The sequence below is a fragment of the Dasypus novemcinctus genome, chromosome 1, assembly GCF_030445035.2.
Source record: "Dasypus novemcinctus isolate mDasNov1 chromosome 1, mDasNov1.1.hap2, whole genome shotgun sequence".
In the NCBI taxonomy this organism is placed as follows: Eukaryota; Metazoa; Chordata; class Mammalia; order Cingulata; family Dasypodidae; genus Dasypus; species Dasypus novemcinctus.
In genome coordinates this window covers 4,466,522-4,493,349 of record NC_080673.1, presented here as the reverse complement: position 1 = coordinate 4,493,349, position 26,828 = coordinate 4,466,522, and the positions used below count along the sequence as shown (strand labels likewise).

The 26,828-nt window shown below is 42.6% G+C and overlaps 1 protein-coding gene across 7 annotated transcripts in view; it reads left to right on the top strand.

The window, feature by feature from the left end:
* STOX2 (storkhead box 2) overlaps positions 1-24,101 on the top strand; it is a 242,191-nt gene extending 218,090 nt beyond the window's left edge. For 3 of the 7 annotated variants that reach the window (XM_058303046.2, XM_004481744.5, XM_071213917.1), the window contains exons 2-4: positions 5,251-5,403; positions 11,269-13,525; positions 17,641-24,101. In XM_058303046.2, the coding sequence (XP_058159029.1) occupies positions 5,251-5,403; positions 11,269-13,525; positions 17,641-17,836 (2,606 nt within the window). In that variant the 3' untranslated portion in view covers positions 17,837-24,101. Of the gene's footprint in view, positions 1-5,250; positions 5,404-11,268; positions 13,530-13,612; positions 13,665-17,640 lie in introns of those variants that run through there. The other 4 variants (XM_058303080.2, XM_023585548.3, XM_058303116.1 and 1 more) reach the window with 2 other exon arrangements.
* The last annotated feature ends 2,727 nt before the right edge of the window (positions 24,102-26,828 follow it).

Sequence of the window (26,828 nt, the reverse complement as noted above, 5' to 3'; positions counted from 1 at the left end):
AACACACTCACATACACACACACACCCCTCCCCAGGCTCAGCGTGTGGCTTTGTGCTCTGTACTTGTTCCCTCGAGCCTCCAGTGTAGACTGTCCATCCTACACTTCCCTCACTGCTGTATAATTTACCTTTCTCCTCATGTTTATCAGCTATGTCCCTTAAGTAAAAGCAATGTCCAAATTTTCACTGAAGTATTTTAAGTTTAATATTAAACACTCTTTAAATCATATATAACTATATTTACAATGATCACTTTTTCATGTCTTCTCTCATTTTAAATTCACTTAATGGAAAATTATGGAATGCTTACTCTGTCCAAAGCACTGTGCTTGGTTTTATCTGAATTCTGAATTTGACAAATGTTCCCCAAGGACAGTACATAAAATGGATGTTTGTGAGAAAATAAAGCTGAAATAGAACTTGTTTAGCCCTTCTTTTTTTGGAGCAAGAGGTCAGAATGATAGCACTGGAGAAAGCATTTGTGAACCCACAAAGTACCTATAAACTTTTAGATGAGTTCTCTTTATGAATGTGTTCAGAACTAATTCTGATGATAGAAAAACCATCCCATGAATTATAGATGAGTAAGTTATAATTAACGGCTTATGTAAAATATATGGTAGTTTCTGTAGATTATGTAGATTATGGTGGTCAACAATATTTTAGCAGTATTTATGTTCTCTTGTTTTCTTCTTTGACCATAAATGTGGTCCAGTTGTTGGAAGAATTTTCTAGTAACGTATTTTCAAAATGACTAGTTGGCTCATTAAGCAGGTCTGATAAGAGCCACAGAAAATCACGATAAACATGAATAATGTGTTGTGTTGAGAGGTACCTGTGGCTCCTTTAATACACATTTTAATGCATGTTTCTAAACCTCACTTAATATTTAATTATTTTTCTGTGGTATAACTGCTGTGATTTGGGGGGACTATTTGTGAAATTAATTGTGGGGGTAGTCCTTAGAAATGCATGGTTGAGTATATTTGGTCTTTTGTTAATTTGTTTGTTTGCTTTCAAGTGTTTATCAAAAATATGAGTAAAACCTCAGTCCTTTAAGACACCCTGAGAAATTCCGCGGCTTGTAATGTGATAAGTAGACGTTCCCTCACTCAGCAAGCGCGGCCTGGGTGTCTGGGGTGAGCGCTGCACTCTTCTGGACTTGAGGAGGAGAGCGGGCATGTGGCCTTCCCGTCTCCTTCTGCCGTGGCGCTCGTCTTCTGGCGGGTGAGGCAGGCGACCAACCGGGAAACGCAGCCAGGCTGCACACTCTGCGTCCGGTAAACCCAGGGGATGTGAGGGGCACTGCGCTGTGTGGGCCAGCCTAGGCTGGGCGGTCCAGGAAGGGCTTTCTGAGGAGGCGACTTTTACCTGGAGACCCCAGGAAGAAAGCGGCACAGCAGAGGTCTGCAGGGGAGCGTGCCAGGCGAGAGGCAGCAGGTAGAGGCGCCCGAGATGAGAAGCGTGGCGCGGCGAGGAGGGCCGCGTGGGGAGCCGGGCGGGCGGGCTCAGACCCTGCGGGCCCCGGCTGGCCGGCAGGCGGTGCAGATTGCGTGTGAGGGACAGGGGGCAGGCCCCAGAGGAGCTGACGCAGCCAAGTGTGTGTGTTCCGTTCCCGCCAAGACCCACGCTGCCCCGTGGAAGGGATTCCAGAGGACAGGAAGGGAAGGCGGGCGTTGAGGGAACAGACGCAGGGTGTGTTTTGGACGTGGAGTAGACGGGACCGCTGCCGGGGTTGGGGATGGGAGGGGAGTGGAAAAGAACTGGTCTTCATGCAGCATGGAAATGGGATGATGTGGAGAGAGGTGTTGAGCGCATCCAACATCTATTTCGTTCTATATCCTGAGTTAAAAGTATTGCATGTGTTCATTATTACAGTGGAACTGATGTAGTAAAAGTAAATATAATTCAGACACTTAAGCATACTGCTGCTTAGAGTCAGTTGCAATGAATTTAAAAAATTAAGAAGGTGACACTTAAGCCAAACAAATAATTTCACATAAAAGTTTAAGGGCAAGAATAATCTAAAGAATTAATTTTGCTGATAGGCATTTCTTTTTTACAGAGAAGTGAAGTTCCCTCTTGTAACTTATACAAAACCAGGAAATAGACCTGCATATTTAAAAAATCGTAGTTAGTATATTTTTGTATCCTTTTTCTTCTGAGGATTCCTTAGCTATGATAAATGGATTCCAGAAGGGAAGCACTAGCTGCTGACCTCCTGAACGATACATACAGCAAAGAGCACTGCCATCTACCTCATCTCCCCCTTCGCCCAGTGGGTCCCACCTGCGTCTTCAGCTGACCTTTTTTTTTTCTGACAATAGATGAGAAGGTTTATTTCTTTTCTTTTTTTAAAATTTATCTACATTTTAATTCAAATTATTTTGTATTACATATTCCTGCTTCTACTTATGAGGTCCTGGGTTCAATCCCCTGGCAGCTTCTAAAAAATGTAATTTTGAATGAGTAAAATATGGTTCAAAAGGCTGTGTAGAGTAAAGTTTCCCTCTTACTACATTCTCTCACTTAACCACTGTATTGTTTCAAGTGTATTCTTTGCAAATATAAACATACACATTTTCTTTTTTTGGAGATGTCAGGGCTTGAACCCCAGACCTCCTACATTCAAAGTAGGTGTGCAGCCGCTGAGCTGCAGGCACTCAAGCACTAAACGACACCTGCTCCCCTAGGTATATGGGTTTTTTTTTTTTGTACATTTTCTTGTCTTTATTTATTTTTTTAATATTACATTAAAAAAATATGAGGTCCCCATATACCCCCCACCCCCTCACCCTACTCCTCCCCCCTTCAGCTGACTTTTAACATCATTACAGGTGACTTTGAGGTCCACCTGGATAATTTAGCAACTCTCAGACTCCCTGCCCTCAGTACCCCCGTCCTGCAAGACTGCAGGAGGTGGAGTGAGAGAGCAGGAGGCAGAGAAGAGAGCCACGAGTGTCTGAGGCCGAGCCCCTCGGGAGAGGCCGGCGTGGCTCCAGGCACTCGTCTCTGCTGCCAAGCGCCACCACCCCCGGTCCATTGACTTCTTTCATTTAAAGAAAATGTATTGAAGTACATCATTCATACTTGAACATACATAAGCAGTAAGTGTATGGTAAAAGTTGTGAACTTACAAAACAAACATGCATGGCGTGTTTGTTATAGTTCCTGAGAGAACGTTCTCACGTTTGTTCTGCTACCCACAGCCCGTCTTCCACCACAGGATTAACTGTGTTATACAGTCCCATGTCTGGGACAATCTATTCCAAGTGTACACTCAGTTGCTCTCATTTCATTATTTTTACACATTAGGCTTTAAAATAAGATTTTGTTTAAACCAAGAGTGCAATGGTTTTTTAAGGAGGTTTTTAATAGACTCTTGGCAGTGGCAAACCTGCCCACTGAGGTGGTCCCAAGCCAAATCATTCTGTCATTTTGAGTGTCACCAATTTGAGTTGAGGGTCATCAGCCAATAATTGTAATAACCCAAATTTCAGTGTTCTAGCTCCCACCCTGTTCTACCCCCCCCAAATACTTCCAAGTAACCCCCAGAGGGCTTCTCTATGATATTTATTTTCCGCAGACCCCGGGAGTTTGTGGGTTCTAAGATGGCTCCGTTCCTGGCTTCTTCTGGTTTTTATCTCCACCGGCCTTCTCCTTTGCTTTCCCAGGCCCTGTTGCCTGTCTGGTTTCATCCATTAAGCCCTTTCCCACCCGTTCCCTCAGAGCAGGGTTCAAGTCCTTTCCCAAAGAGCTTCTGGACTCCTGCAAATTAGGGGTTGTGGCTGGCACAACTTTAAGTGCCCTGACAATTAGCACACTCGTCCACCCCCGAGAGCCCAGAGAGCATCTTCTGAGGAGGGTCTCACCCAAGAGTAGATGTGGCCAGCTAGAGATAAATCTTAATTAGGAATCAAAACAGGAGAAGCTATGGGAAATAGCATGGCAATTCTGAGATGTTCTTATCTGATGTTAGTTTTCACCCTCTAGCTGTAGAATCTTTTTCCAGGTAAAATCTTATAGAACCCTTAAGTATGAAACAGGTGACATTCAGGTGTTAGGAGCAGGCTATACTGCTCTTTTAGCCTCTGTCTCTGCTGGGGACACCCCACCCCAGAAATCCTCAGGAAATTCTCGGGATCCTTAGAACCTACCTTGAAACTACCGCACTATGACAAAGATTGCAGAAATGAAGGCAGATGTTTGCACTGCATGTTGATGCCTCCTCAGACCCACCACCAGTTACCCAGTGTTTCTGGTCTTCAGCCTCTCCCACCTCCATTGGCTCTGATTCCTTAGGTGCCAACGTGTGCACGGGGCTCTACCTCCTGGGGGGTGCTAGTTGCCCTCTCTAGCTTCCTCTCGTCTGCCTTCCACTCTGCCCCTGCGCCATCTTTCTGAACTGCACGTCAGACTTTGACCCTCACTAAATCCTTTCTGCGGCCCACCATTTCCCAGGATGAAGGTCTTGGGCACGCAGCTCTTCCCTTACGGTGGTGTCTACATAGTTGCCCCCCGACTCCACCCCCCTCAGTCCCTCCTCCCCACTCCCCAACCCCCAGGCACACCCCTGCTCTCCAGCGCTGCGTTCTGGTTGTGCATCCTTGGTAAAACCTCCTGTAATGTCCTGCTACCAGTCCCAGGTGTGGTAAGGTTACACGGTCCTCCCTCCCCAGATGCGGTCCAGTCTTCTCGGGTGGCACCTGTTACTCTGCACTGTGAGTGTTGGGTTGATCTCCTTGCTTGTCTTCTTCACTTACGTACAAACTCTTTAAGGGCAAGTATGTTATGGTTGGCTTCTTCCCTTTTCTGTACGCAGATCCTAAGCCCCCAGCAGATGCCTGACATAGAAGGCACTCACCGTTTGAATGAATGAGTCGTCAGGTTACCACATAAGCATTTATCAAGATGTGAATGGCAGTTATTAAGTACATCAGCTCCAGGTTAATAAAAGCAGAAATCATTTTTCAAAGCCTCATTGTTGCAAGACTTTCCATGCAATGTCTGTTTAAATGAGATTTCAGCTTTATAAGGGAAAGTTTTATTCTTCAAAGCAACAGAAGCTTTACCTGTTCTGTGGAGGTCTTTCCACCTGAATGGAATTATCAGAAGCTCTAACCAGCTTCTCCTGTTCATAATACAAGGCATAGGTGATAGTCATGGGAGGGGGGGGGTTGTGAAGGTGTGACTACGACAAGTGGCTGTGCCTGCTGATGAGTCGCTCACACTGAAATTGTCTTTCTGCAGGTGATGTGTCACCCATCAGTATGTCTCCCATCAGTCAGTCTCAGTTTATCCCACTCGGGGAAATCCTTTGCTTGGCCATCTCAGCAATGAACTCGGCAAGGAAGCCTGTCACCCAAGAAGCACTGATGGAACACCTGACCACGTGTTTCCCAGGTAACAGAAAAAAAATGGAGCACTTCCCAAACGGATGTGTGCTCTGCTCAGTCTGGGACCTCGGGTGGACGGTTCTTCCCATGTTTGATAAATAGGAAAAACTTCTTTATGAAAACGACTTTATGAAAGCTTTTCTTAACTCCGTAATTGAATATTAAGACACTGTGTTATTTCAAAAATAAATTTCCTGCTTCTCAGCTGTAATTCCTTTTTAATTGGCACTGAGTAAAAAAAAAGTTAAATCAGAATCCGTGAAGAATTCTGGCAAAAACTACCAAGATTATGTTCAACCTTTGCGTTCAACCTTGTTTAAATACCTTGACAGAGGTTCAAGGGATTAGTCAGAAACAGCTAAAAGTTCGTTTAAAAGGGTTAAACCGTATAAAGTATTATGTCAAAAAATAAGCCTATCTTGTACATTCATGTCATGGCTTGATGAGTTTTAAGAATATGATATTTGATAAATTAGTTGAGATTTAGAAAAATTAGGTAAATGTTTACTTTGTCTCAAATATTATTTAAAAAGACAACAGCACAGCAGTTGCAGTGAATGCACCTCTAGTGCCAGAAAGCATTAGGAATGGCGACAATCTGGAGAATATGTGGCCCATCTCAGGAGGGGCAGCCCACTGCTCAGCCCCAGCTTGTCATCGACATCCCCTGCAGCCCAAAAATGTGGAATCCTTTTCGTGTTGCCAAGTCCTCTAATTTTTCAGGAAAATCTTGAAATGCAGAATTTTATATGCTAGCAATATTTAGGCCAAATAAAAGATGTAATTAGGCCACCAGTTTTCAACCTTGATTTCAACCTATCCTTAGATTGAAATAGAGCCCACATGAAAAACTAGTGCTTGACATGTTTTTCACTCAACTTAGAAGAAACCTTAGTAAATATAATATTGGCTGTATCCATTAGCTTTTGCTATGAAAATGCTTGCTGACATCCAACCACAGCACATCAGTGGCGTGCCGCAGTAAGTACTGGTTTAGCTCCTATGTCTGTGGGCTCCCAGGAGTCAGCTGATGCAAGCTGGCCTAGCTGGGTGACTTGCTCCACCTGTACCCCCTCTCTTTGGAAAAGGGGCCTGGCTCAGGCCCACTCTGTTATGGGGATGGGAGAGGCTCAAGAGAGCAAGACCAGTCACACAAGGGCTCTTCAACCTCTGGCCATGCCATACCCACTTAACATTTCATTGGCCAAAGCAAACATGCCTCAACCCAGAGGCAAGATGAGAGAAGTACATTCATGGGGCTACTTCTAAATTAAACAATAATCCCATTGACTATACTGGGTCTCCCTACTTTTCCTTTTGCCCCAAAGAAACTATATTTCTGTCCCAGTGATTTTTCCTCCTTTGTTCAGTTTCCTAAATGATATGTTTTGAAATTACGTATACTGTTTAGAAACTCTAACTGGAACCCACCCTTGTAACCTATAAAGAATCTTAAATATGTAGCATTTTGTTAACTCTGAATATAGTTCACTGCCTGATGGTTTTTCTGTCTTTGTTAACTCAAAGACAAGCTCTTGCCCTCTTAGTAGAAAGAAGCTTTACTGCACACACATGATGGTCTCATGAGGGGGAAAGCCTTTCTTTTGGCCTTACACCTAGGTAGCCACTTCTAACATTAAACATCCCAGCAACTTTTAACATTCCTATTTGTATATAGCGCCATGAGAGATCCCATAGCTCTTTCCAACTTGGTTACCCTTCCTGGGCCGTAAAATAGAGAGTGGAAGGAAACAGTGCTGGTAGATAATGGCAAATTGCTCATCATTGCCAAGCAACTAACAAAATCACTAAACTGGAATACATTGTGGAGAACGCCATAGGTTATTTGTACTTAAAAGAGCCACTTTTAAGTAGCTTTTATGGTAACAAACTTAAGTTCCAAGGCCATGGTTTCCAGATGGGCTGAGAGGAGCTAAGCCTTTTTCATTTGTGTGATACTGATGACATCTTGGCCAGCCTCAGAAGTTTGCAAAGGCACTGCACAAATCTGAGTCTAGGACAGGGGTTGGCAAACTGCAGCCTACAAATGTGCCTGTCGTCTCTTTTTGTAAATAAAGTTTTATCAAAGACAGCCACACCTATTTATTTATGCATTGTCTATGACTCCTTTTGTGCCACAGGGGCTGAGTTGACTAGCTGCAATAGAGAGCATCGGGCCCACAAGCCTAAAATATTTACTACCTGGCCCTTTACAGAAAATGCTTGCCAACCAACCCCTCAGCCAGAGCATGATGCTAATTATATAAAATTTTGTCCAGCAATGGCTGAATAGATTTTAAACTAATATTTCATTAACAAGTGAGATAACAAGCCTGTCTTCCTTCTCTCTCCTTCTCTCCTTTTTTCCTTACCTTCCATTGTTTTTCTTCTTTTCTTTTGCTATCATTACATCAGAGCAACACTTTAGAAAACTTAATGTCATTTACATTCTATTGGAAAAATATATTTCCTAGGCATTTTTATGACAGAGCCAAAACCCTGGAGGGATTTTACTATCATATTTATATTTTGTGGGGTTTTTTTAGAGGTAAAAGGAAAGTAGTTACCTTTTTTTCCTCTAACTTACTATATGAAAGTAAAGTTTTGAAGTCTCATATTTAGTGCATATGTTATAAATAAAAAGAATAGCCTAGAATTTGGCCTCTATTCCTGGTTTAGACATTCAAGTTTTCAGTTGAAAAGTCTTCCAGTAAAAATATCTTATATACTAAGACAAAACTTTTTATTATAACCTTTTTTATGTAGGTTGAATTTTTGAAAACAACTCAACTATTATGTACCGGTTTCCAGTACAGAATGAATGTTTTTTAAAGATTAAAAACTAGTTTGCTTCTCAGCTTTTTAAATAACTACTCATCACTTCATCCATGATGAATGATAATTTAAATTAGGTTATTAGTACTTCTTGGTTTGTTACAGTTAGATTCTCCGAGAAGGAAAGGCAACGTTCAGGGACGTAGAGTCGGTCCTGGAAGGCTGCTTGCAGGGTGGAGTTGACCTCAGAGCTTGCTGGAGAATGGTAGCATTATCTGTGTACTATTCTATCTCCGATTCACCCCTTCACAGAGGTTTTTACTGACTTCTCTTCCATTCCGTGTTTTTCACAAAGAAGAGATCATCTAAAGCAGCCCATCGAAAGTTTTCCGTCTATAATGCTTAACACCCTGAACGTGTACATGTGGCCTCTGGTCTGACAATTTGTGGGATTTGAAGAAGTGAAACAACACATAGCCTAAGGGTTGTACGGTGTTTTAAAGTATCTCTTTTTGCTTTGCAATCTGTAAAGGTATAGAAAAGGAGAGGGGTCAGGTTTCATCCTGTGAGGATGTAGAGCTTTTCTTTAAAGACTGTGGTCGATTTTCATGGTGAACTCGGGGACGTGACTCGAGGAGTGGCAGAATATGCAAGCATTAAACATATCCATCACATCCAGCACTTTTTCAGATCAACCCTATACATTCTTTTAGGAACCCTGGATTTCATAGACAGTTGAAAACATCAGTCACTGAGCTAGAGCTTAATAATAAAATCATAATGGTGAATATCAGTGACTTTCATAAAATACTTGAAAACTCAAATGTAGAAGTATATAAATGGATGGGACAGAGAATAAAGGTTCTAGTGTGTTTTTTGCAAGTTAAACGTTATTTGACTAATACATATGAAAATCCAGGACATAAAAATTTTAGATGCAAATCTTCCATGTAAATTCTTCATTATTCCTTTATTTGGAAACAACCTGAGAGTTTGTTCTTAATGGTAAATAAAAATAATTACATTTAGTCATGATTCTATATAGTTTCTTCAGTTTTCTAAGTTCATCATTGGGAATTCCTACAAGTCAGCCAATTCTATAATACAGTTAATTTTCTGTTGCATATAAACAGCTATTTTTATGAATATACCCCATATTTTCCTCTATTTGCAGCCACAGTAAACTGGTCAACCAAGAATTCTTGCAAAGGAACCTTACAATTTTTCAAAAAAGTCTTTCTCTTACAGTGTTAACTGATAATATGTTATCTTTTAAGATAAAGTCAGCTTTAGGTAAGAGTTGGTTATCTTGACTGCTGTGCTGCACAGCCATGGGCATCATTTTGGCTAGACTACGTACAAGGCAAGTAGGTACCCGCGTCCCGGGTTGCACTCTGTGTGGCTGGTGCCCCCTGAAGGTGTTCAGCGTGGAGGCTCTGGGTGGTAGTAGGGTGCGTGGCACTTTTAAGGTGCTCATTTTCTGGGCCAGCACTTTTTCTATTATGACTCTCAAGAATTGCCTGTGCTTGGCCAGGATTATGTTATCAATTCAATTGGAATTCATTTCTATTTTGTGCTAAAATTTAAAAAAAATGATTATACCAGTCTTCAAGTCATTTGTACATCACCCAATGTATATTTAATCAAGAGTAGAGCATTAGACTAAAAGGAAACCATGCAACCCAAAAACTGAATAATTATGTGCAGCACGCTATTATCTATAAGCAGTGCCACCTCCTCTGCTTGGATCGCCAAGTACACCTTCTGAAGATGGTAACACGGATGTGTGTGTCCCGTCATGGTCACGGGCGCTCTCCCCTCAGGAGCTCCCGGCCATTGCTGATGCCTTCATAGCCCATCAATACCCCCGCTGGGTCTTCTTTCATGATACTGGAAGGATTGGGAGAGCCTAACTCCTCAGCTCATCCTGTGCTGGTGATCACTACGCAGTGCTCTTGAAACTGATCTGTGTTTCCACAGGCTCTGGCCTCACACTGAGACTGTTCAGAGCTAATATGCTGCAGGCACTATTCTGCATCCATTAAGCTCATTTAAACTCAAAACAACGCTATGCGGGTAGGTACTGTTATTACCCACATTTCGATGACAGTAAACAGAGGCTCAGGGAGGCTAAGTAAGTTGCCGAAGATGATGCCAGCTGGAATTCAGATCCAGCAGGCTGGCCCAGAGTCCAAGCTCTTCGTCTCTACGTTGCACAGCCTTTCCCACAGTAGGTTGGACCACATGCACTTGCCAGTGTTATGGGTCAGACATAGTTGAATATTGTAGTTTTGTATGATTCAATCTGAGCTATTTCCAGATTGCAGCATTCAGATAGTCTCCTAAGTGTTACCACCCTGAATAAGCCTTGTGCTGAGGAATGGAGAATCACCAAAAAACAAAGTAAATGGGCTGTATGTACCCTGAAGGAATTTATACTCTCTTAAGTTAGACAAGGATATGCACGTGCCCAGAACCCTTGGAGAACATAAATTATGGTACAAAGAGGCATCTGTGATTGTCTTCTGAAATTTCTATCCTAGAAAATACGGCAGTTTTGGACTCAGGGATCAGAGAGATGTAGAGTCTAAGCTTTTGCTAGAGCATTTGTTAGGGCTCTCTTGTTGCAAATGAGAGAAACCACCTTCATCTCGCTGACTTAGGACAAGAAGAAGAAAGTTCTCACCTGAATCCCGGCAGCGCTGTTATTTCCCTGCTTGCCTTTCTGTAAATGTATATATCATTTAGAATAGTTTTCATTTTTCCCTCACTTAGAAATGTTCTTTCATGGTTCAGTTAACTAAAGGCTCTGTAACATCAGTAGCCATCTAACCCCATCTCACTTCCATCCCTCTTCTTCCCAGCTTTTTACTATTTTCCCATCCTATCAGTAGGCATATTCATAATGTCTTTCGCAGAAAACCAGAATTCACGCTAAACTTAACAAACCTCTGTGTGAGTCCTGCTTCGTTGCCGTGTGGTAACGCTTTGAAGCCTGACAGAATTGACAGGATACTGGAAGTCAAGCATCTAACAACTTGCTCCCTCTCCATTCTCACGCGTGTGTTCTGTTGTTGTTGTTTCGCTGTGGCTTTAGGTGTCCCGACCCCAAGCCAAGAAATTCTGCGGCACACGCTGAACACGCTGGTGCGGGAGAGGAAGATCTACCCGACTCCAGACGGCTATTTCATTGTGACTCCACAGACTTACTTCATCACGCCTTCCCTCATAAGAACTAACAGTAAGTGGTACCATTTGGATGAGAGGGTGCCTGACAGGTCGCAGTGTACCTCTCCCCAGCCGGGGACGGTGACGCCCTCTGCCTCGGGCTGCGTCAGGGAAAGAACCTTGCCCAGAAACCACTGCGAGTCTTGCCATTGCTGCAGAGAAGACACGCACAGCATGCACGCGTCAACCCTGCAGAGGAAAGCGGCCAAGGAGAGCAAAGACCCTTACTGCCCTCCTTCGCTGTGCCTGGTGCCCCCGACCGAAAAGAGCAAAAGTACTATGAACTTTTCCTATAAGGCAGAAACTCTCTCAAAACCTAAGGACAGTGAAAAGCAGTCCAAGAAATTTGGACTGAAGTTATTCCGGCTGAGTTTTAAAAAAGACAAGACCAAACAGCTGGCCAATTTTTCCGCCCAGTTTCCTCCTGAGGAGTGGCCTCTGAGAGATGAGGACACGCCAACTACTATCCCCAGGGAAGTGGAAATGGAAATTATTAGGCGGATCAACCCGGACTTGACCGTGGAAAACGTCATGAGGCACACCGCACTAATGAAGAAGCTCGAAGAGGAGAAGGCGCATCGGAGTAAAGCCGGGTCCTCGGCCCACCACAGTGGAAGAAGTAAAAAGAGCAGGACGCACCGCAAGTCCCATGGGAAATCTCGCTCGCACAGCAAGACACGTATATCCAAGGGAGACCCGTCGGAGGGGTCTCATCTCGAGATCCCTGGCGAACGAGAGTACGACTTCTGTGACCCTCTGACCAGGGCGCCCAGGGAGGGCTGCTTCATCATTGAACACAAAGGAGACAACTTCATCATGCACAGCAACACAGCCATGATCGAGTCCCATTTCCCCATGACACCAGAGTGGGACGTGTCTGGTGAGCTGGCCAAAAGGAGAACTGAGATGCCTTTTCCGGAACCTTCCAGGGGAAGCGCCCACTCGAAAGTACACCGGAGCCACAGCCACACCCAGGACCGACGCTCCAGGAACGAGAGGTCCAGCAAAGCCAAGGAGAGGTCCCGGTCGATGGACAACTCCAAAGGCCCTCTGGGCGCTTCTTCTCTGGGGACTCCTGAAGACTTGGCTGAAGGCTGCAGCCAAGACGACCAAACCCCCAGCCAATCCTACATCGACGACAGTACTTTAAGGCCGGCGCAGACCGTCGGTCACCCAAGGGCTCACATTTCCTCCTCGGGCTATAAAGAGGCGTGTATACCGGAAATCGTCAGCGGCAGCAAGGAGCTCTCCGGTGCTTGCAGCCTTCTGGAGCAAGGCAAACCACCCGAGAGCCTGCCGTCCTACGGCGAGCTCGGCTCCTGCCCCGCGAAAGCAGCCACCGACGACTATTTCCAGTGCAACACCTCCAGTGAGACGGTGCTCACCGCGCCCTCGCCCCTGGGAAAGAGCAAAGAGGACCAGGACGTGCCCACGCTGGCGGAGGGGGTGAAAAAGCTGCCCGCTTCGGAGAGGCAGGCCCCGCATCCCTCCAGGGAGCCGGGCGGGCACAAGGAGGACTCGCCCCAGGGGCCGGGCGGGGGCCCCGCGGCCGCAGTGGCGGAAGCCATCGCCAACGGCCGCCTGGTCCCGCACTACGGCGCCGAGCCCGGCGGCCTGGACAAGAGGAAAGAGATCTTCAGCAAGGACACGCTGTTCAAGCCGCTGCACAGCAGCCTGTCTGTGAACAGCTACCACAAGCCGAGCCTGTCCCTCCTGAAGGCCCACCCGAAGACGCCCGCCGACGCCCTGCCCGGCCGGGCCGAGAAGCTGGAGGCGGCCCTGGGCACGCCCGCGGCCCCGGCCCTGCCCGCCTCCCAGCGCCAGCAGGAGGCCGCGGTGGCTCAGGAGGCCTCTTTCGACTATTACAACGTCTCCGACGACGACGACTCCGAGGAAGGCGCGGGCAAGAACCCCGCGGAGGAGAAGGGGCGGGAGGACGTGGGCACCATGCAGTGGCTGCTGGAGCGGGAGAAGGAGCGAGACCTGCAGAGGAAGTTCGAGAAGAACCTCACTCTCCTGGCCCCCAAGGACACGGACGGCGGCCACCAGCGAGCCGCCCACTCGGCGCGCCTCGACAGCATGGACAGCAGCAGCATCACGGTGGACAGCGGCTTCAACTCCCCCCGGTAAGGAGGCCGCGGCCCGGCGCGGCGCGAGGGCTGAGAGGCGCGCGGGTGGTGGTGTTAACGGCCTGTTTCTGACTTCTTTTTCAGGAATTGAAAAAAAAAACGTTTCTGCAGCTGTAGAGATCACCAATCTGGACTGGTGGGTTGGCCCCTGCCCTCGAGCCCACCTCGGCCCAAAGGCCCTCCCGCGTCTCCCAGTGTCCCCGCCCCACGGTTGTGTTGCCCCCCGCCTCAGAAGGGAAGGAAGTTTTTAAGTCTTTCAAAAAGAGTAACCTTTTTTTTTCGAGCGGGAAGAGTAGTGGAGAAGGGTAAGGTTTGTAACCTGGTGGATTGATTGCGGGACAGGAGGCCCTCTGGTCGCAGGGTAGTATCAGTTTGCAAACCCTTTCTGAGGGATGGAGAGACCTGCTGCTATTTTAACCCCTGCTTTCTCTGCGGCTGCCCCAGTGCTCTCACGCCTTCCTCTCGCCCCTCACGGATCGCAGGGAAGGAACCTTCTTTCCCGCACGTGGCGGTTAGAGACCGGGGCTCGGGTGGGCCCGAGCTCCTCCTGCAGGGTCAGTGCAGTTGGGTGCAGGCACGTAATCTTAGCCCTGTCCTCTCAGCAGGTGGTGAGGCCGGGAGCTCTTGAGAGTCGAGGGTGCCTTGCTCCAAGCGCTGAAGCTGTGCAGGGGCTGCGAACGCAAGCGAGCGTCTGTACAACTTTTTCCTCCTTAACAAAGCTCTTCCTTCTCCTCCAAGAACAACTCGGGACCTAGTTCTCTTTCTAAATCCTACTCCAGATTGGTGACTCTGGGATGCAGAAATGCTGTTGAGAGTAGACGCTTTGCATCAGCCATGATTCCTGAGATTTCATAATACTCGTCATTTTTAACCATTATCCAAATACAATTATGCATTCCATACATTTATTCTTTATTAAGAATTAAAATTAATTCTGTTGTTATTTCATCAAATAGCTGGATAATTTGGGATCAGAACATCAGAAAATCAGAACTGGGAGTCATTAATCTATTTGTCCAGTAGCAGGCCTTTGGTATTTCTTAGAGGACTAGTTTTACCATTATGATTTCATTATTGCCATATAACCTTTTTTCCAAGTCAGTGCTCGTGTGGGAATCTGCTGTCTAACTCAGGCCACAGGATGGTGCTCTGGTCAGCGTGGGTGGGAGAAGGCGCTCGGCCTCCTCTGCGCGTCTCTCGAGGAGCCCCCCCAGGCCTCAGGGAGCCATGCTGTTCAGTCGGAGAACTCCTGGCCTATTCTAGCGGCTTTTCTAAGAAATCACTTTTTTATATTAAATCAAATCCTCATTTATTTTCCGATTGACTTCCTCTGCCCCTTTCCTTCTCTTTTCCTGTTCTAACCTTGCTTTCCTCTTGAATTCCTAGTAGTGGATTCCAGATACACGGAATTGAAAGACTGTGATCCACGGTAACAGTTCAGAAGCATCACTTATGGAAAATGTGGTTTATTTTCCTGTACCTTTGTGTCCTACTCTTTCTTATTAGATAGACTCTGACTAAATGCTTTCTCACACAGTAGTTTGAAACTCCACATTGCCCTCCTGCCCATGGGAAAGCTGCAATAATCCAGATAGAGCTGCCAAGGAGATGTTGGGAGTAGGGTAATGGGTTCTAGCTCAGAAACATACCCATCCCATAAGAGTGTACATGTTTTGTTTGTATGGGGGGCAAATAGAACTATTTATGAAATAGTTGAACCAGTGTCTCCACAGAACACATTCTGTTGTCTCTAACTTTACATTTGGGATTATTTCTTGAAGTGGCAGTGAGTTCTCAAGATGAAAAGCCTGTTATTCTGAATCCGAGGCCAAAACTCTGGTTGATAAACACAATATGAAAGTCTGAGAGGCCAGAGGCTGCCAGGGACATATTTGCTTCATGTACGTGCTGAGGAAGGATGGACAACAGAGCTTTTCGGCTCAGTTTGTCTACCTATAAAATCCTGAAATCCTATTTTTAAGATTGTACTCCATTAGCTATCTTTAAAAAAAAAAAGAAACCTTTAGATTTGAGAAATATTTCTACTGCAAACACTCCTTTTCCATTAATTGTTTCCTCATCATTCCCAGAGCCCTGAATATGAATGTCTCAGGCTCTACTCATTATCACAGCAGTGATGAAGTATGTTCTACTGGAGAAACCAGGAGTGCTGTGTACTCAGTTATCTCAGTTAATATGTTTTCTGTGGTTGAAGGTTTACTCTCTTTGGCCCAGGCAGCCCTATCCTTGAAGATCTATTGTAATAATGGGTGTTTACAATGCCTGGCATACAGCAGGGACTCAATAAATGTTAATAATCTCATGACTCAAAAGCTGCTTTAAACTTGGATCCTTTGGACTTTAAAAATACGTTTCCCATAGAAAAGAGGTCCTTGTCAATTCCCAAGCCAACCCACAGTGCTGCTTAGCTCATTATATACCTGGTGTGTAACAGAAATAATGTACGTGTTTCCAGCTTTTCGCAGTATACAGATTCTTCATTTATGCCTAGGTCCTCACAGTCACCCTGTGAATAGGTCAGTCAAATCATATTTATTCCCATTTTCGAGATGGGGAAGTAAAGTACTGTCAAAAGTTACAGTCATGATTAAGAATGAGACTGAAGGATTGTGTCATGAAACCCTTGGGGTTCTCCACGTTTTTTGTTGTTCTGCCTTCCCCCTCCCATGCCTCAGGTGTAGGCCTGGCACGCCACTCAGAAATCTGGGGAGGCAGGCAGGTAGTTAAGCCTAGCACTTCCCATCCTTTTCGTGGTAAAGTTTTACAGTATTCTTCAGGTATGCCCAGATTTAGCATAAGCATAACGAGAGATTTTGACTTATCTCTATAGATGTTTAACCTCCTAACGGTACCCTCACTCTTCCAGGAAAGTTCAGCTGTCACTCAGGTAGCCAATGAAATAACTTCTTTTGAAACAATTAACTCTTGGCCCCTTGGGGAGAAGCACACTCAGGCCACTAGAGGTTAGTATGTCACAGCATGTTAGGAAGGGCTGCTGTGCTACAGGGTTCAGGCAAAATGGCGCTCAGCCTAGGCTGGGAAGGAAGCGAGCAGGCAAGGATGTCTCCTTCTCAGTAGTTTGACCTGTTGACCAGCTCCCGTGAGTTTTGATTGGCCGTGGGGGCCAACTCTTACTCAGTGTTTTATATACCTGGAATCTACCCATTGGAGTGGATGTTTTGAGTGTGATTATGGCTTCTTCATTCCTGTGTAAGCTGATAAATTCGTATTCCCATTTTGGGAACGTTAAACATAAAACCCATTCAGCTCCCCTCAATTGGGCCAAGTAAGCTTGTTTTCTGCTATTATATACACATTTGAAATGTGAAGTGTTCTAAACTCTTGGAGCAAAAGATTGATTCAAAGATTTCTAACTTAGAATAGTGAAAAGAGAAATTCAAATAATAAAGCTTCCCTATGAGAATCCTTTAAGGCAAATAAAAAAATTCTACCAAGCGGGAGGGGAATGAATGAAACCACAAAAGATTGGAGGAAAAGGGTTCTTTATCGGTTCTAATGTATTTTAAATAAAGCATTAGAATCTGAAACAGGTGTGAAGTGTTTAAAGAGAACTTTATTCCCACAGTGCTGCCAATTAGCTAGCTGGCGGCATGCTTGGAGTCCACCAAAGTCAAAATCTGCTCATCAAGAATGACAGCGGGATCATGGAGGGAAGAGCATTGAGTTTATGCCGAAGCAGTTTTGCCAAAGAATTTCCAGCCTAAAGTGAAACCATGAAACATGTATATTTATGAGTATTCATTTTTTAAAACTAATATGATAGCTATCTCTCATATCACAGTTGGAAGTCGTTCCCTTGAATGTGAAAAGAAGGGGGAAACAAACTTCAAAGTGCAGTCAGCTTTGTAAAAGCCCTCTTCATTCAGTGTGCTGCTGATGGCGGCACGTCTGGTGGAAACGCTGAGCCCATGCTTGAGGAGCACATGTGCATCATCAGGCCGAGCTGGCCTACTCATAGGGCATTATAAACAACAGAGGAGATCCATGAACGCCATCGTTTGCTCTTCCTCTGGTGCTCGATATATAATTATTTATGTTAAAAACAAAACAAACCCTTTTTACTCTTTTAGTACTCGGGAGAGCCTGGCTTCCAACACCTCGAGCATCGTGGAAAGCAACCGTCGTCAGAACCCTGCGCTGAGCCCAGCCCATGGTGGGGCTGGCCCAACCTTCACCTTCCGAGCAAGCGCGGACCCCCCGGCCAACGAGGCTGAGAAGCTACAGAAACCTTCCAGCTGCTTGCAAGCTTCTGTTACTAGCGTGTGATAGTCCTTCTGCCTCAGATTTTCCCTCTCGTTCGATACAGCAAAGTTTACGACACTGGGACTGATGTTTACATCTTTGGAAAGACAAGCATCTTAACCACAGTTTTTGTGTTTACTTAAACTGTGCTGCTAGGTAGGCTAGGGCAAACAACAAAAATTTTGTTTCAGAGTATTGCTTTTCACATTTATGGCTCTGTAGCAACAGAATAGCAGTAGGGGTGATATGTATACTTTTGCTTCACTAATTGTAACTGAGCACATATAGGAAAGTCTAGACACTGTAAGTGTAATATGCATTTTCAATGTCATGCAGTTGCCAATTCCATTTTAAAATGCCACAGATGCGTGTTGCTCCCAGTCTGTGGTTAAATGGTGCCACAGAACTGATCCTTGACACTTCCAAATAAACGAAGCCACCACAAAATGTCAAATGCAAGGGTCCACCTTGAGGGAGAGCAATGCCAAACTGACCAGAAGGGATCCCAGCCCTCTGTGTGTGAAGCGTTTATGCACCTGTCATTTTCACTGTGAGTTTTTGTGACACTATTTTGCAGGAGCCCATGGAAGTGTGCCAGAAGGGGTCGTGATTGAAATACTGGGAGTGTTTGTTTTGGGGATTTTTGTTTTTAAGTGTAACAGATGCTTGTCTGATTGTTAACCTTCCATAATCAGAAACAGGAATATAGGCCTTTGAATCGGAAGTGGACAAAAGAAGGGAGCTCTCAGCCTGGCTGGGTCCCAACACTAAGTGATGGAAGAGATGATGTGGACTTTCAAAAGGTATTAATCAAATATTTAAGGAAGATAGTTTCCTTGTGATACACGATGACCCTGTCTTACTATAATAGATACAATAATTAGTTTGTTTAAAAGCAAAATGTTCTTTGTGATACAAATGAAGAATATGGCCTGAGGATATTATTCTTTCTAATGGAAGGACATAAATCTATTTTATGTAGTTTTAAATAGAATGCCTAAATTAGGCTTTGGGAGATAATTTTTAGTGGTTGTAGGAAAGAGCAAATTTCGGGAGAGTTGGACTTCAGGCCTTTTATTCCTGGGAAGATATCTATAGAGAAAACTTTAAAATAATTTTTGATTAAAAATATACATGTGCCCATGTTATTAAGAGCAGAATGTGCTCATTCTGCAAGTGTGGTATAATCATAATTTCTACTCCCCTAAAATCTATCAGAATAACAATTATGCATATATGAACTATGCCAGAGTAATGTTTACAGATACTTTGTACCAATTTCAGGAGGCATTTTTAGGTGGATCTATAATTATTAGGCTAGCTTACTTCAAAATGGTTCGTTAACATTTTCCTTTGGTTTACAATATCATGCTGAACACAAAACTCTCAGCAGCAAAGAGATTACCCACAATCAATTTTCAACCTCAAAAGAAGGAGACATTTCCAAGTTCCATGTTTTATTTTATGGGAACAATGAAATCAATCTGTAGATAACAGAACATTATTTGCAAAAAGTTACATACAGCCCAGTAAATGGTCAAAAATATCAAGTTTTATTTAATTTAGTGGCATGCAGCATTTGGAGCCATGTAAATTAAATTATATCCAAAAATAAATATAAAATTTTTCTACTTGGATTTTGGTAATTGGCATAAAATTTCTGAAACACTTCTGCTGCAACATTAGGTGTCATCACTAGAAGTCTATTTAAGAATGCTGTCAAATGCATAGTAGGACGTAATTTTTGGATTTTAAAAATTGGACTGGTTCTTGAAATGTTTGGATACTCCCCCTGCTTTTTCAGATATTCAGAAGATGAACTGGATCAGACAGACTCCTCAATTTTAGTATCAGTTCTTTTCGTGTTGCAGTGAAATTTAAACACATTTCTTAGTAAATTCTCACATCATTTAAATGCTTAAACCAGTTGTCTTTTAGTCTCTTGCCTTATTTCATCCAAGGCATGCCTTGATTGCTCCAAAATGCGTTGTTTTTGTCAGTGCTTAAGTATGTCCAGAAGGAATGAAAACCTATTTAATAGACTCCAGAGTCTATTTCTTTGGGGAGTTGTATACCATACGGTTACTAAACTTTTCTGTCTAAATGCTTTTTTTCTTTTTTTCAAAAACCTGCTCTCAAGGTTTTTTTTTTTTAATCATGCTATCAGTTCATAAATACAAGCATTGAAACAATACATCAGCCTCTAGTTAGTTGATGCTCGGAAAGTAGCCATGGTAACAATAAAATGCTGTGCATACTGGAAAGGAAAGCGTTATCCTTAAGAGAAGCTTTACCAATATTTTACCAATATTTCATAAGAAATAGGTTTACAGAAGACATTATTCAAATAAAATGTGTACACTATTTGCCAGATGCTATGTGGGACATGATTTTTTAAAAACTCCCTTCGACACTAGCATGGAAATGATGGACTTTCGATACACTATGAGCAGATGTTCCATATAGAACATTCTCCCCTAAATCTAGTCCAGATTCTTGAATGGGGAAGAGGTGGCAGTGGGAAATGCATCACAACGTGATCCGAGGTGATCTGCATCAGGTTCTCAGTGATCCAATACTCAAGCCATTTCCAAGCTCCACCAGCTTTCTGTTCTCCGGTGAAATGATGGCTTTGGGTTACCGGGCTGCTTCTCTAGTCTTCACTTAGAGTTTATCAATGGAAAGGTTTACAAAACTGAGTTTGGTTGAATCTCTGAGTTGTGTTCAACCTTATGGGGTCAACACATCTGTCGGCATTTTGCACACTTATGTATTATTATGATACAGCATATTACTTTATGGTAATTTTTATTTTTACATATAACTACCTCCATAAATTTGATGAAATGGCAGCAGTGCGTTCAAGTGTATTGTTTTTTTAAAAAACAGAGTTTAAGACTTTCTTAACCTTTAGGCCATGGTGTTCTGTGTGTATGTCAGTAGTTGCATATGTGGACTCATGACTTTTCATCGCCATGGTTTGCTTTTATGACATTATTTGGCTTTTGGATATAATCCCGTCTCACCTCCCTTCCCCACAGAAACACACTTGATTTTGTTATGAATGAAAGGAAATTTAAAATTCTTGTCTTTTTTTTTTTTTTCTTCCATTCCTGAAAGTTCTCTCTGGCAAAGAACCAATTAGTAAATAATTAGCAAGCTATTTACTCCTATAAAAATCAGATGTGAATTCTAGTTTTTCAGTAACAAAAGACACAAGAAATGTGGACTGCCAACTTTGAAGCACTTTGGGCCTCTCTGCCTTCACTCACATGCTACCATACCAAGCTCAATCTTCACTTTAATTAAATGAGCTGTGCTGTGTATTCCACAACCTCTGCTAAAGAATTGTATTCCATTTTATATATTTTGCACATCTCAGGGGACCTTAATGAGCATATGAAAAGGGGGGTACCATCAAATAGACAATACAACTAGAAAAGCTGAATAAAAATAACATGACTGCATCTCTGATGTGAACCTCAAGTTTAGGAAGCATATATTGAAAGTTAATTTGGGGTATCGGTGATCTGAACACTTGCTGTTCCCAAATCTCTCTTTTTCATAACCAACCAGCATTTCTAAAATGTAAATTTAAGTTATACTGCAGTCACCATAGGAAGAAGCCTGTTCAATGAAACCAGAAGCATTGTTACTTTTTTAGGTTGGCACAGCTTTGTAAAATTCTACCCGGGATAAACCACTTATCACCACAAAGTGTACTTGAAAATACAGTTTTTAACATAAAATATAGGCATATTGTTCACAGTACAGTAGTGATCTTTTTTTTTTTGAAAAGTCTCACCATTTATAATATGGTCAGTATTTGGAACTTGATTAAAAACCAACAACTGATCATGACTTTGCACAGTTCATTTTGGGATTTCCAAAGTGCTTCCAAAGCATTCGGATTCACAAACAATTAAGAAGCAGGTCATATATGTACTGCACATACTTGAAATGACTTAACAGAAGGAGTGACTTACAATTACCCAGAAACACAATGGCAGCTTTCAGTGATCTATTTTCTATCAATTTGATAGACCATCATGAGAAATCACTAAATACAATGCTATTTTTCTGATGTGTGCTAATAAAGTCAAAGAAAACCAATATGACTTTACACCTTTGTCTATTTTCATTAAAAACTTCAGGGTGTTATAGAATTTTACACTTCAGCACACCTTATTGGTATCAGTTTATGAAATGGGAGATTGACAAACCCATCCAAATGTCGTTGCCGTCAACGGTAGATCCAGACATACACACTTGTTTACAGTTTCATATCGGGCTCCTATAATTCCTGTGCTAAAGTACCATCTTTCAGGAACATGACTGCTATTAGCAGTGGAAGGTGCTGCAACAGAAATTATAACTCAAAAACTTTATCAAGTACTCTTCACAGTGCTGCTTAGCACAATAGAAATCCAGGACGATATATTGAGCCCTACTTTGGATGATCTGGATTTCTGAGGTTGCTGATCAAGTTCTAAGTGTTTTCTCAAATGAGGAGATACAAGATCTTTGACAGGCACCTTCTCCTGTAACACGGGACGGTCACAGGACCAGCTAGCTGTGTGCTGTTGGAGCATAGTGGACCCAAACCTTCCCCTCCCACCACCTTCCATCCGCTTCTACCACCTGCCCACCCCACCCCCCTCAGAAGCATCCTGCCCATTGTCAAAGGCATCCAGTACTCTTCCATTAGTGGGTAACTCCTCTGTGCACATTTAGGGTTTGAGGAAGCTAGAACAAAATTAAAAAAAAAAAAAAATTGAATGCAAAAGCCATGGAAAACATTGTCTTGCTTTGGGTTACCATAATTTGGGTATGAAAGAGATTACTATTGGTCTGACATTTACCAAGTCAGATAAAAGAATCAGCTGTTCACCCATCTTCCCGGAAGTTTTACAGTATTAGGAACACATGCAATGTTTTCCCATAGACTTTTAGTTATGAGACATTTCTTAAATTATATGTATGGAAAGAGCTCATTATTAAATTTCCTTGTGTGTTTGAAACAGACATTGGCATCTCCTCAATTGAGTTCATCTCTGTCCTTTGCAGCAGCAGCCCAGAAAGATCCCCCAGTGGCTGATTGCCCTGTGTTTTTAATCCTGTGTTTTTGTTTTTTCACCATTGTTCTATAACTTATGGCTGATAATTTGCAAGGTTCAGAATTCTAAAAGGCACGAGGGGCACTAAACCTATGAGTGTATATTATCAGCTAGAGGACTTTAATTGCTCGTTGAAATGTGAACAGACGCACCATCAATGTCAACAGAGGGAATGTTTCCCAAGTGAGGCAGCAATGCTCTGGAAGCAGATTTCAGGGGGAAAGCTTGGCCGGTCGATGTACAGAGCTGCCTGCATGCCTGTCCAAAGGCTGACCTTGGCATCCCTGTTCCCTTACGCCCACCAAAAAAAGAGGTACCATGTCTGAGATCTGAGATCTCCCTTATAAATCCTTCGCAGTTACTGGAAATTAATCATGAAGCACTCACTCAGCAGTCCCTCACCTTCCTGTCCTCTGAGACTCTCCCTCCCTGCTTCCTTCCTCCTTCCCCACTTCGATGCTGATGCACCGCCACGGTTTCCACATTGGAAGGGCAGAAGACTGTGCAGTATTGTGCACACGTGCTGGCTTAGGAGTAGAGCTGCCCTAGCGTCACCTTCATGTAAAAATTGACAGCTACAAATTAGGGTCCTTAGACTAGTGAACATAGATACTACTTTCTAGAAAAGAATTAAATTTAAACATTAAAGGATCATCCTTCTGCAGGTATCTTTCTCTGAGTGACTGAATGTGACTATTGCATTAGGGTAAATGAATTAAGAAGAGCAAGTGGGATTTACTGTATGTTAGAAAGGAGTTTTGCAGCCAAGACTGCCTTGAATAAAATGTGTTTGCACTGAAAAAAAAAATTTAAATTACTTGGTCTCTGGTTGCTGTAAAGGTCATCCAAGATGGATGTTCTGTTTATATTGTATAGTATTTCATATGAAATAATTACAGTTCATGAAATGTCTTCCCTAATGTTACTGATTTATAACAGCACATTTGTAACATGGTTTTTATCGTGTCAGTGTATCATATTGTAAATGATGATTACTTGTCATGCTTAGTATAATAACTTAAAAAGAAAAAAAGGACAGGGATTTTTGTAAGTCTATATTTGAAAGTCCCTCCATATGGTAATATTGTGTTCATGTTGTTTATGTAGTGTTGTGTGAAATATCCATTTTGGATTGTGTTACTTTTTAAGATATTAAATAACATTTGGTTATATGTCTAAGTGGATTTTTTCTTTGGAACTTAAGAGAAAACATCTTAGGTGAGATCAATTTCTTTCTCTCTTCAAGTAATTTTCCCAACAAATTTTTACTGCAAAAATTTAGCTCTTTAACTAAACCACCACTAAAAATGAGCATTTCTAATCAAAATTCTTTTTTCCAAGAATGTTTTAAAAAATCACATTTTGAGATAGCTATTTGAATTTATAACAGTGTGAGGTTTTAGATAAGCATAAAAATTAACTTTTCTATATGAAAGTCTAAGGTAACCCGAATAGTTTATTTTTCCTTAATGCTCATATCACAGCTTCTGTCTCCCAGTAAACACTAGGAGGCTATTCACATACTCCTATGAAGCCCTTGCACAAGATGAGTTTGGAATGCCTCCACATTTAATTGCCTTCAGAATCTATTCTACATTCTTTTGACACTGCTCAGTGGTGGCAAATCTTGTCCTTAGAGAATGGACTCCCATTTTTTTCAAACTGAAAGTGATTGGCTGTCAAGTAAGCAATTAAGCTGTGAGAGGGCATTTTTAGTCAAAGGCAATATGCTGCTCTAGAGTAGAGCCCGATTCTCTAGTAAAGACAATACCCAAAGCAGAGTTCCAGAAACTGTTTTGAACAATGACGGTATCAGTGGGTAAGTGTGGAGACCCCAAGGTGACAACGTTGAAAGATAAGTCTCATTTTAGTTGTTTAAATTTGTCTTTCCTATTTTTAAACTGTCTCAACACAGATACTTCATTTTTTCAGGCCTGAAGTTAGGAAGAACAAGGATACTGGGAGTGTATTGTGAGTTTCACTCTAGGACCAAGACCTTCTGTACTAAAGGAGAGGTAATTGTTGCTTTCAGAATGACCCAGTGAACTAGACACGTGGAGGAAATGTGGTGCCTTAATAAGAAGGTGGAAAGCAGGATAGACTCCTTGGAGAGAATGGTCACAGTCCATAAAAATCTTTTCTTTCCAAAGGAAATGGTAGAGTTTTAACTTATTTTTAAGTGTTTAGAGTGTTGTTTGTATTTTATTTTTTTTTTGTTTTTCTTCCGTAAGGAAAACCCAAGCAGCGTACCCAATACTTGCCTCCTACCCTATTGGCAGCTGTGGAATTGAGAGACCCTGAATAATAAAAAGAAGTCTTCATCTGACGTGACTAATTTATTTAACCATAAAATCTTATCCCTGTCATGGGAATACTTGGATTTAGTGATGTTCCTCCTATTTGGGCTCAGTGGCTGCAGGCTTTTCCTGTAAAGCAAATAGTTAATCATATACCACTTGTAACAAGTGTGTGTGGTAAATATTCATGTAACACATTGCACCATATGTACAGGGATTTCAGGAAAATTCAAGGCCACCTGCATTCAAGATAGGCTGGGTATGGATTGGTTTTGTTTAGTTTTGTTTTTGGTGACTCATTTTTAATAGTGCATTAGAAATAGGATGTTAAGAATGAGAGAAATGCAATATGGCAGATAAGAGAAGTGAGGCCAAAGACATTTGCTTGGAATCCAAGGGCAAAGTTGCCAGTAGGCATTCAATGAAGAGCAGAGTCTTTTCTTCTCAGCCTAGCTAGGACTTTCAGGCAACTCTTTCTGACTCAGATGGAGTGAACCCCGAGCCAGCACAGGCTGGTATTACACTGAACATTTAACAAGGGTTGTTTATGCAGCCCCCAAATCTCATCCAACAGATTCCTCCCAGGTCACCTTCTTTCACTTTCTCTTTGATTCTCTTACTTCGCTGTTAAATTCCATACACTGATTTTCTCTTCTATTACCTTGGGTTTCTGTTGTATTACTCTTTCTTACTCTTTCCTCTCCATTTGTTTTTATGCTTCTTGTCTGTTAATGGTTGAACTCATTCTTGGTCTCAAATATTTGCTAACTACAGTTGATGACTAATGTGTTAAATTTCACATTATTACTACCTTACCTTCTTGGAGTCCACAGGCCACTATCTTCTCTCAATCTCATTTTTACTCTCCTTTGCATTGAGATATCTGCCACTAAATGATTCTTCAAAGGCCTTATGAATCCCACACTATACTATACATACTATAGTAGTGTCTCTGTAAGTTGCCAGGGATGCATCAGGCCTTTAATGAAAAAAAAATATGTAAATATTCTATGAATATATAGGAATCTATGAATATTATATGAATACACTATATTGCTTTAAACCAAAGATCCTGTATTCTTAGACTATGCAAGTGGCAGCAAAAGATAAGGAAATGTCATTTGAGAGGATAGTGTTTGAACTGATATTAATGATGTGTTAAGAAGTTGCTATCTGTGGAAATTATTTGGACTTTTTATATTGTGCTTTAAGCCAGCACCTTCGATTCCTTCCTGTAAGCTGTATTGTGGAAGATGTCCTTTTCCCCCAAAAGGGCACCTCCTTTGAAGTTACTAAGAACTCAGTGGTTCTAGCATTTGGAATTCCAGCCTTGAACGTCTTCCACAAACATGACACTTCTCCACTTGCCAGTTAGATTGCAAAGGAACCGGTAGGTCTTTCCTACACAGTGCAGCTTTACATCACTTGCCATTATTGATAAGTGTGACAGATAACTAAAATCTTAAACGGATCAGAGAAGACAGATTTCCCCCCTTTTTCCCTTCCTGTGTTATCTAATGGGAGTTCACGTGATGAGCTTTGTGAGACGACATCTGTGCTGAATGTCAGAGGATTGATCCTCAATGGGAAAGCATCAAAATT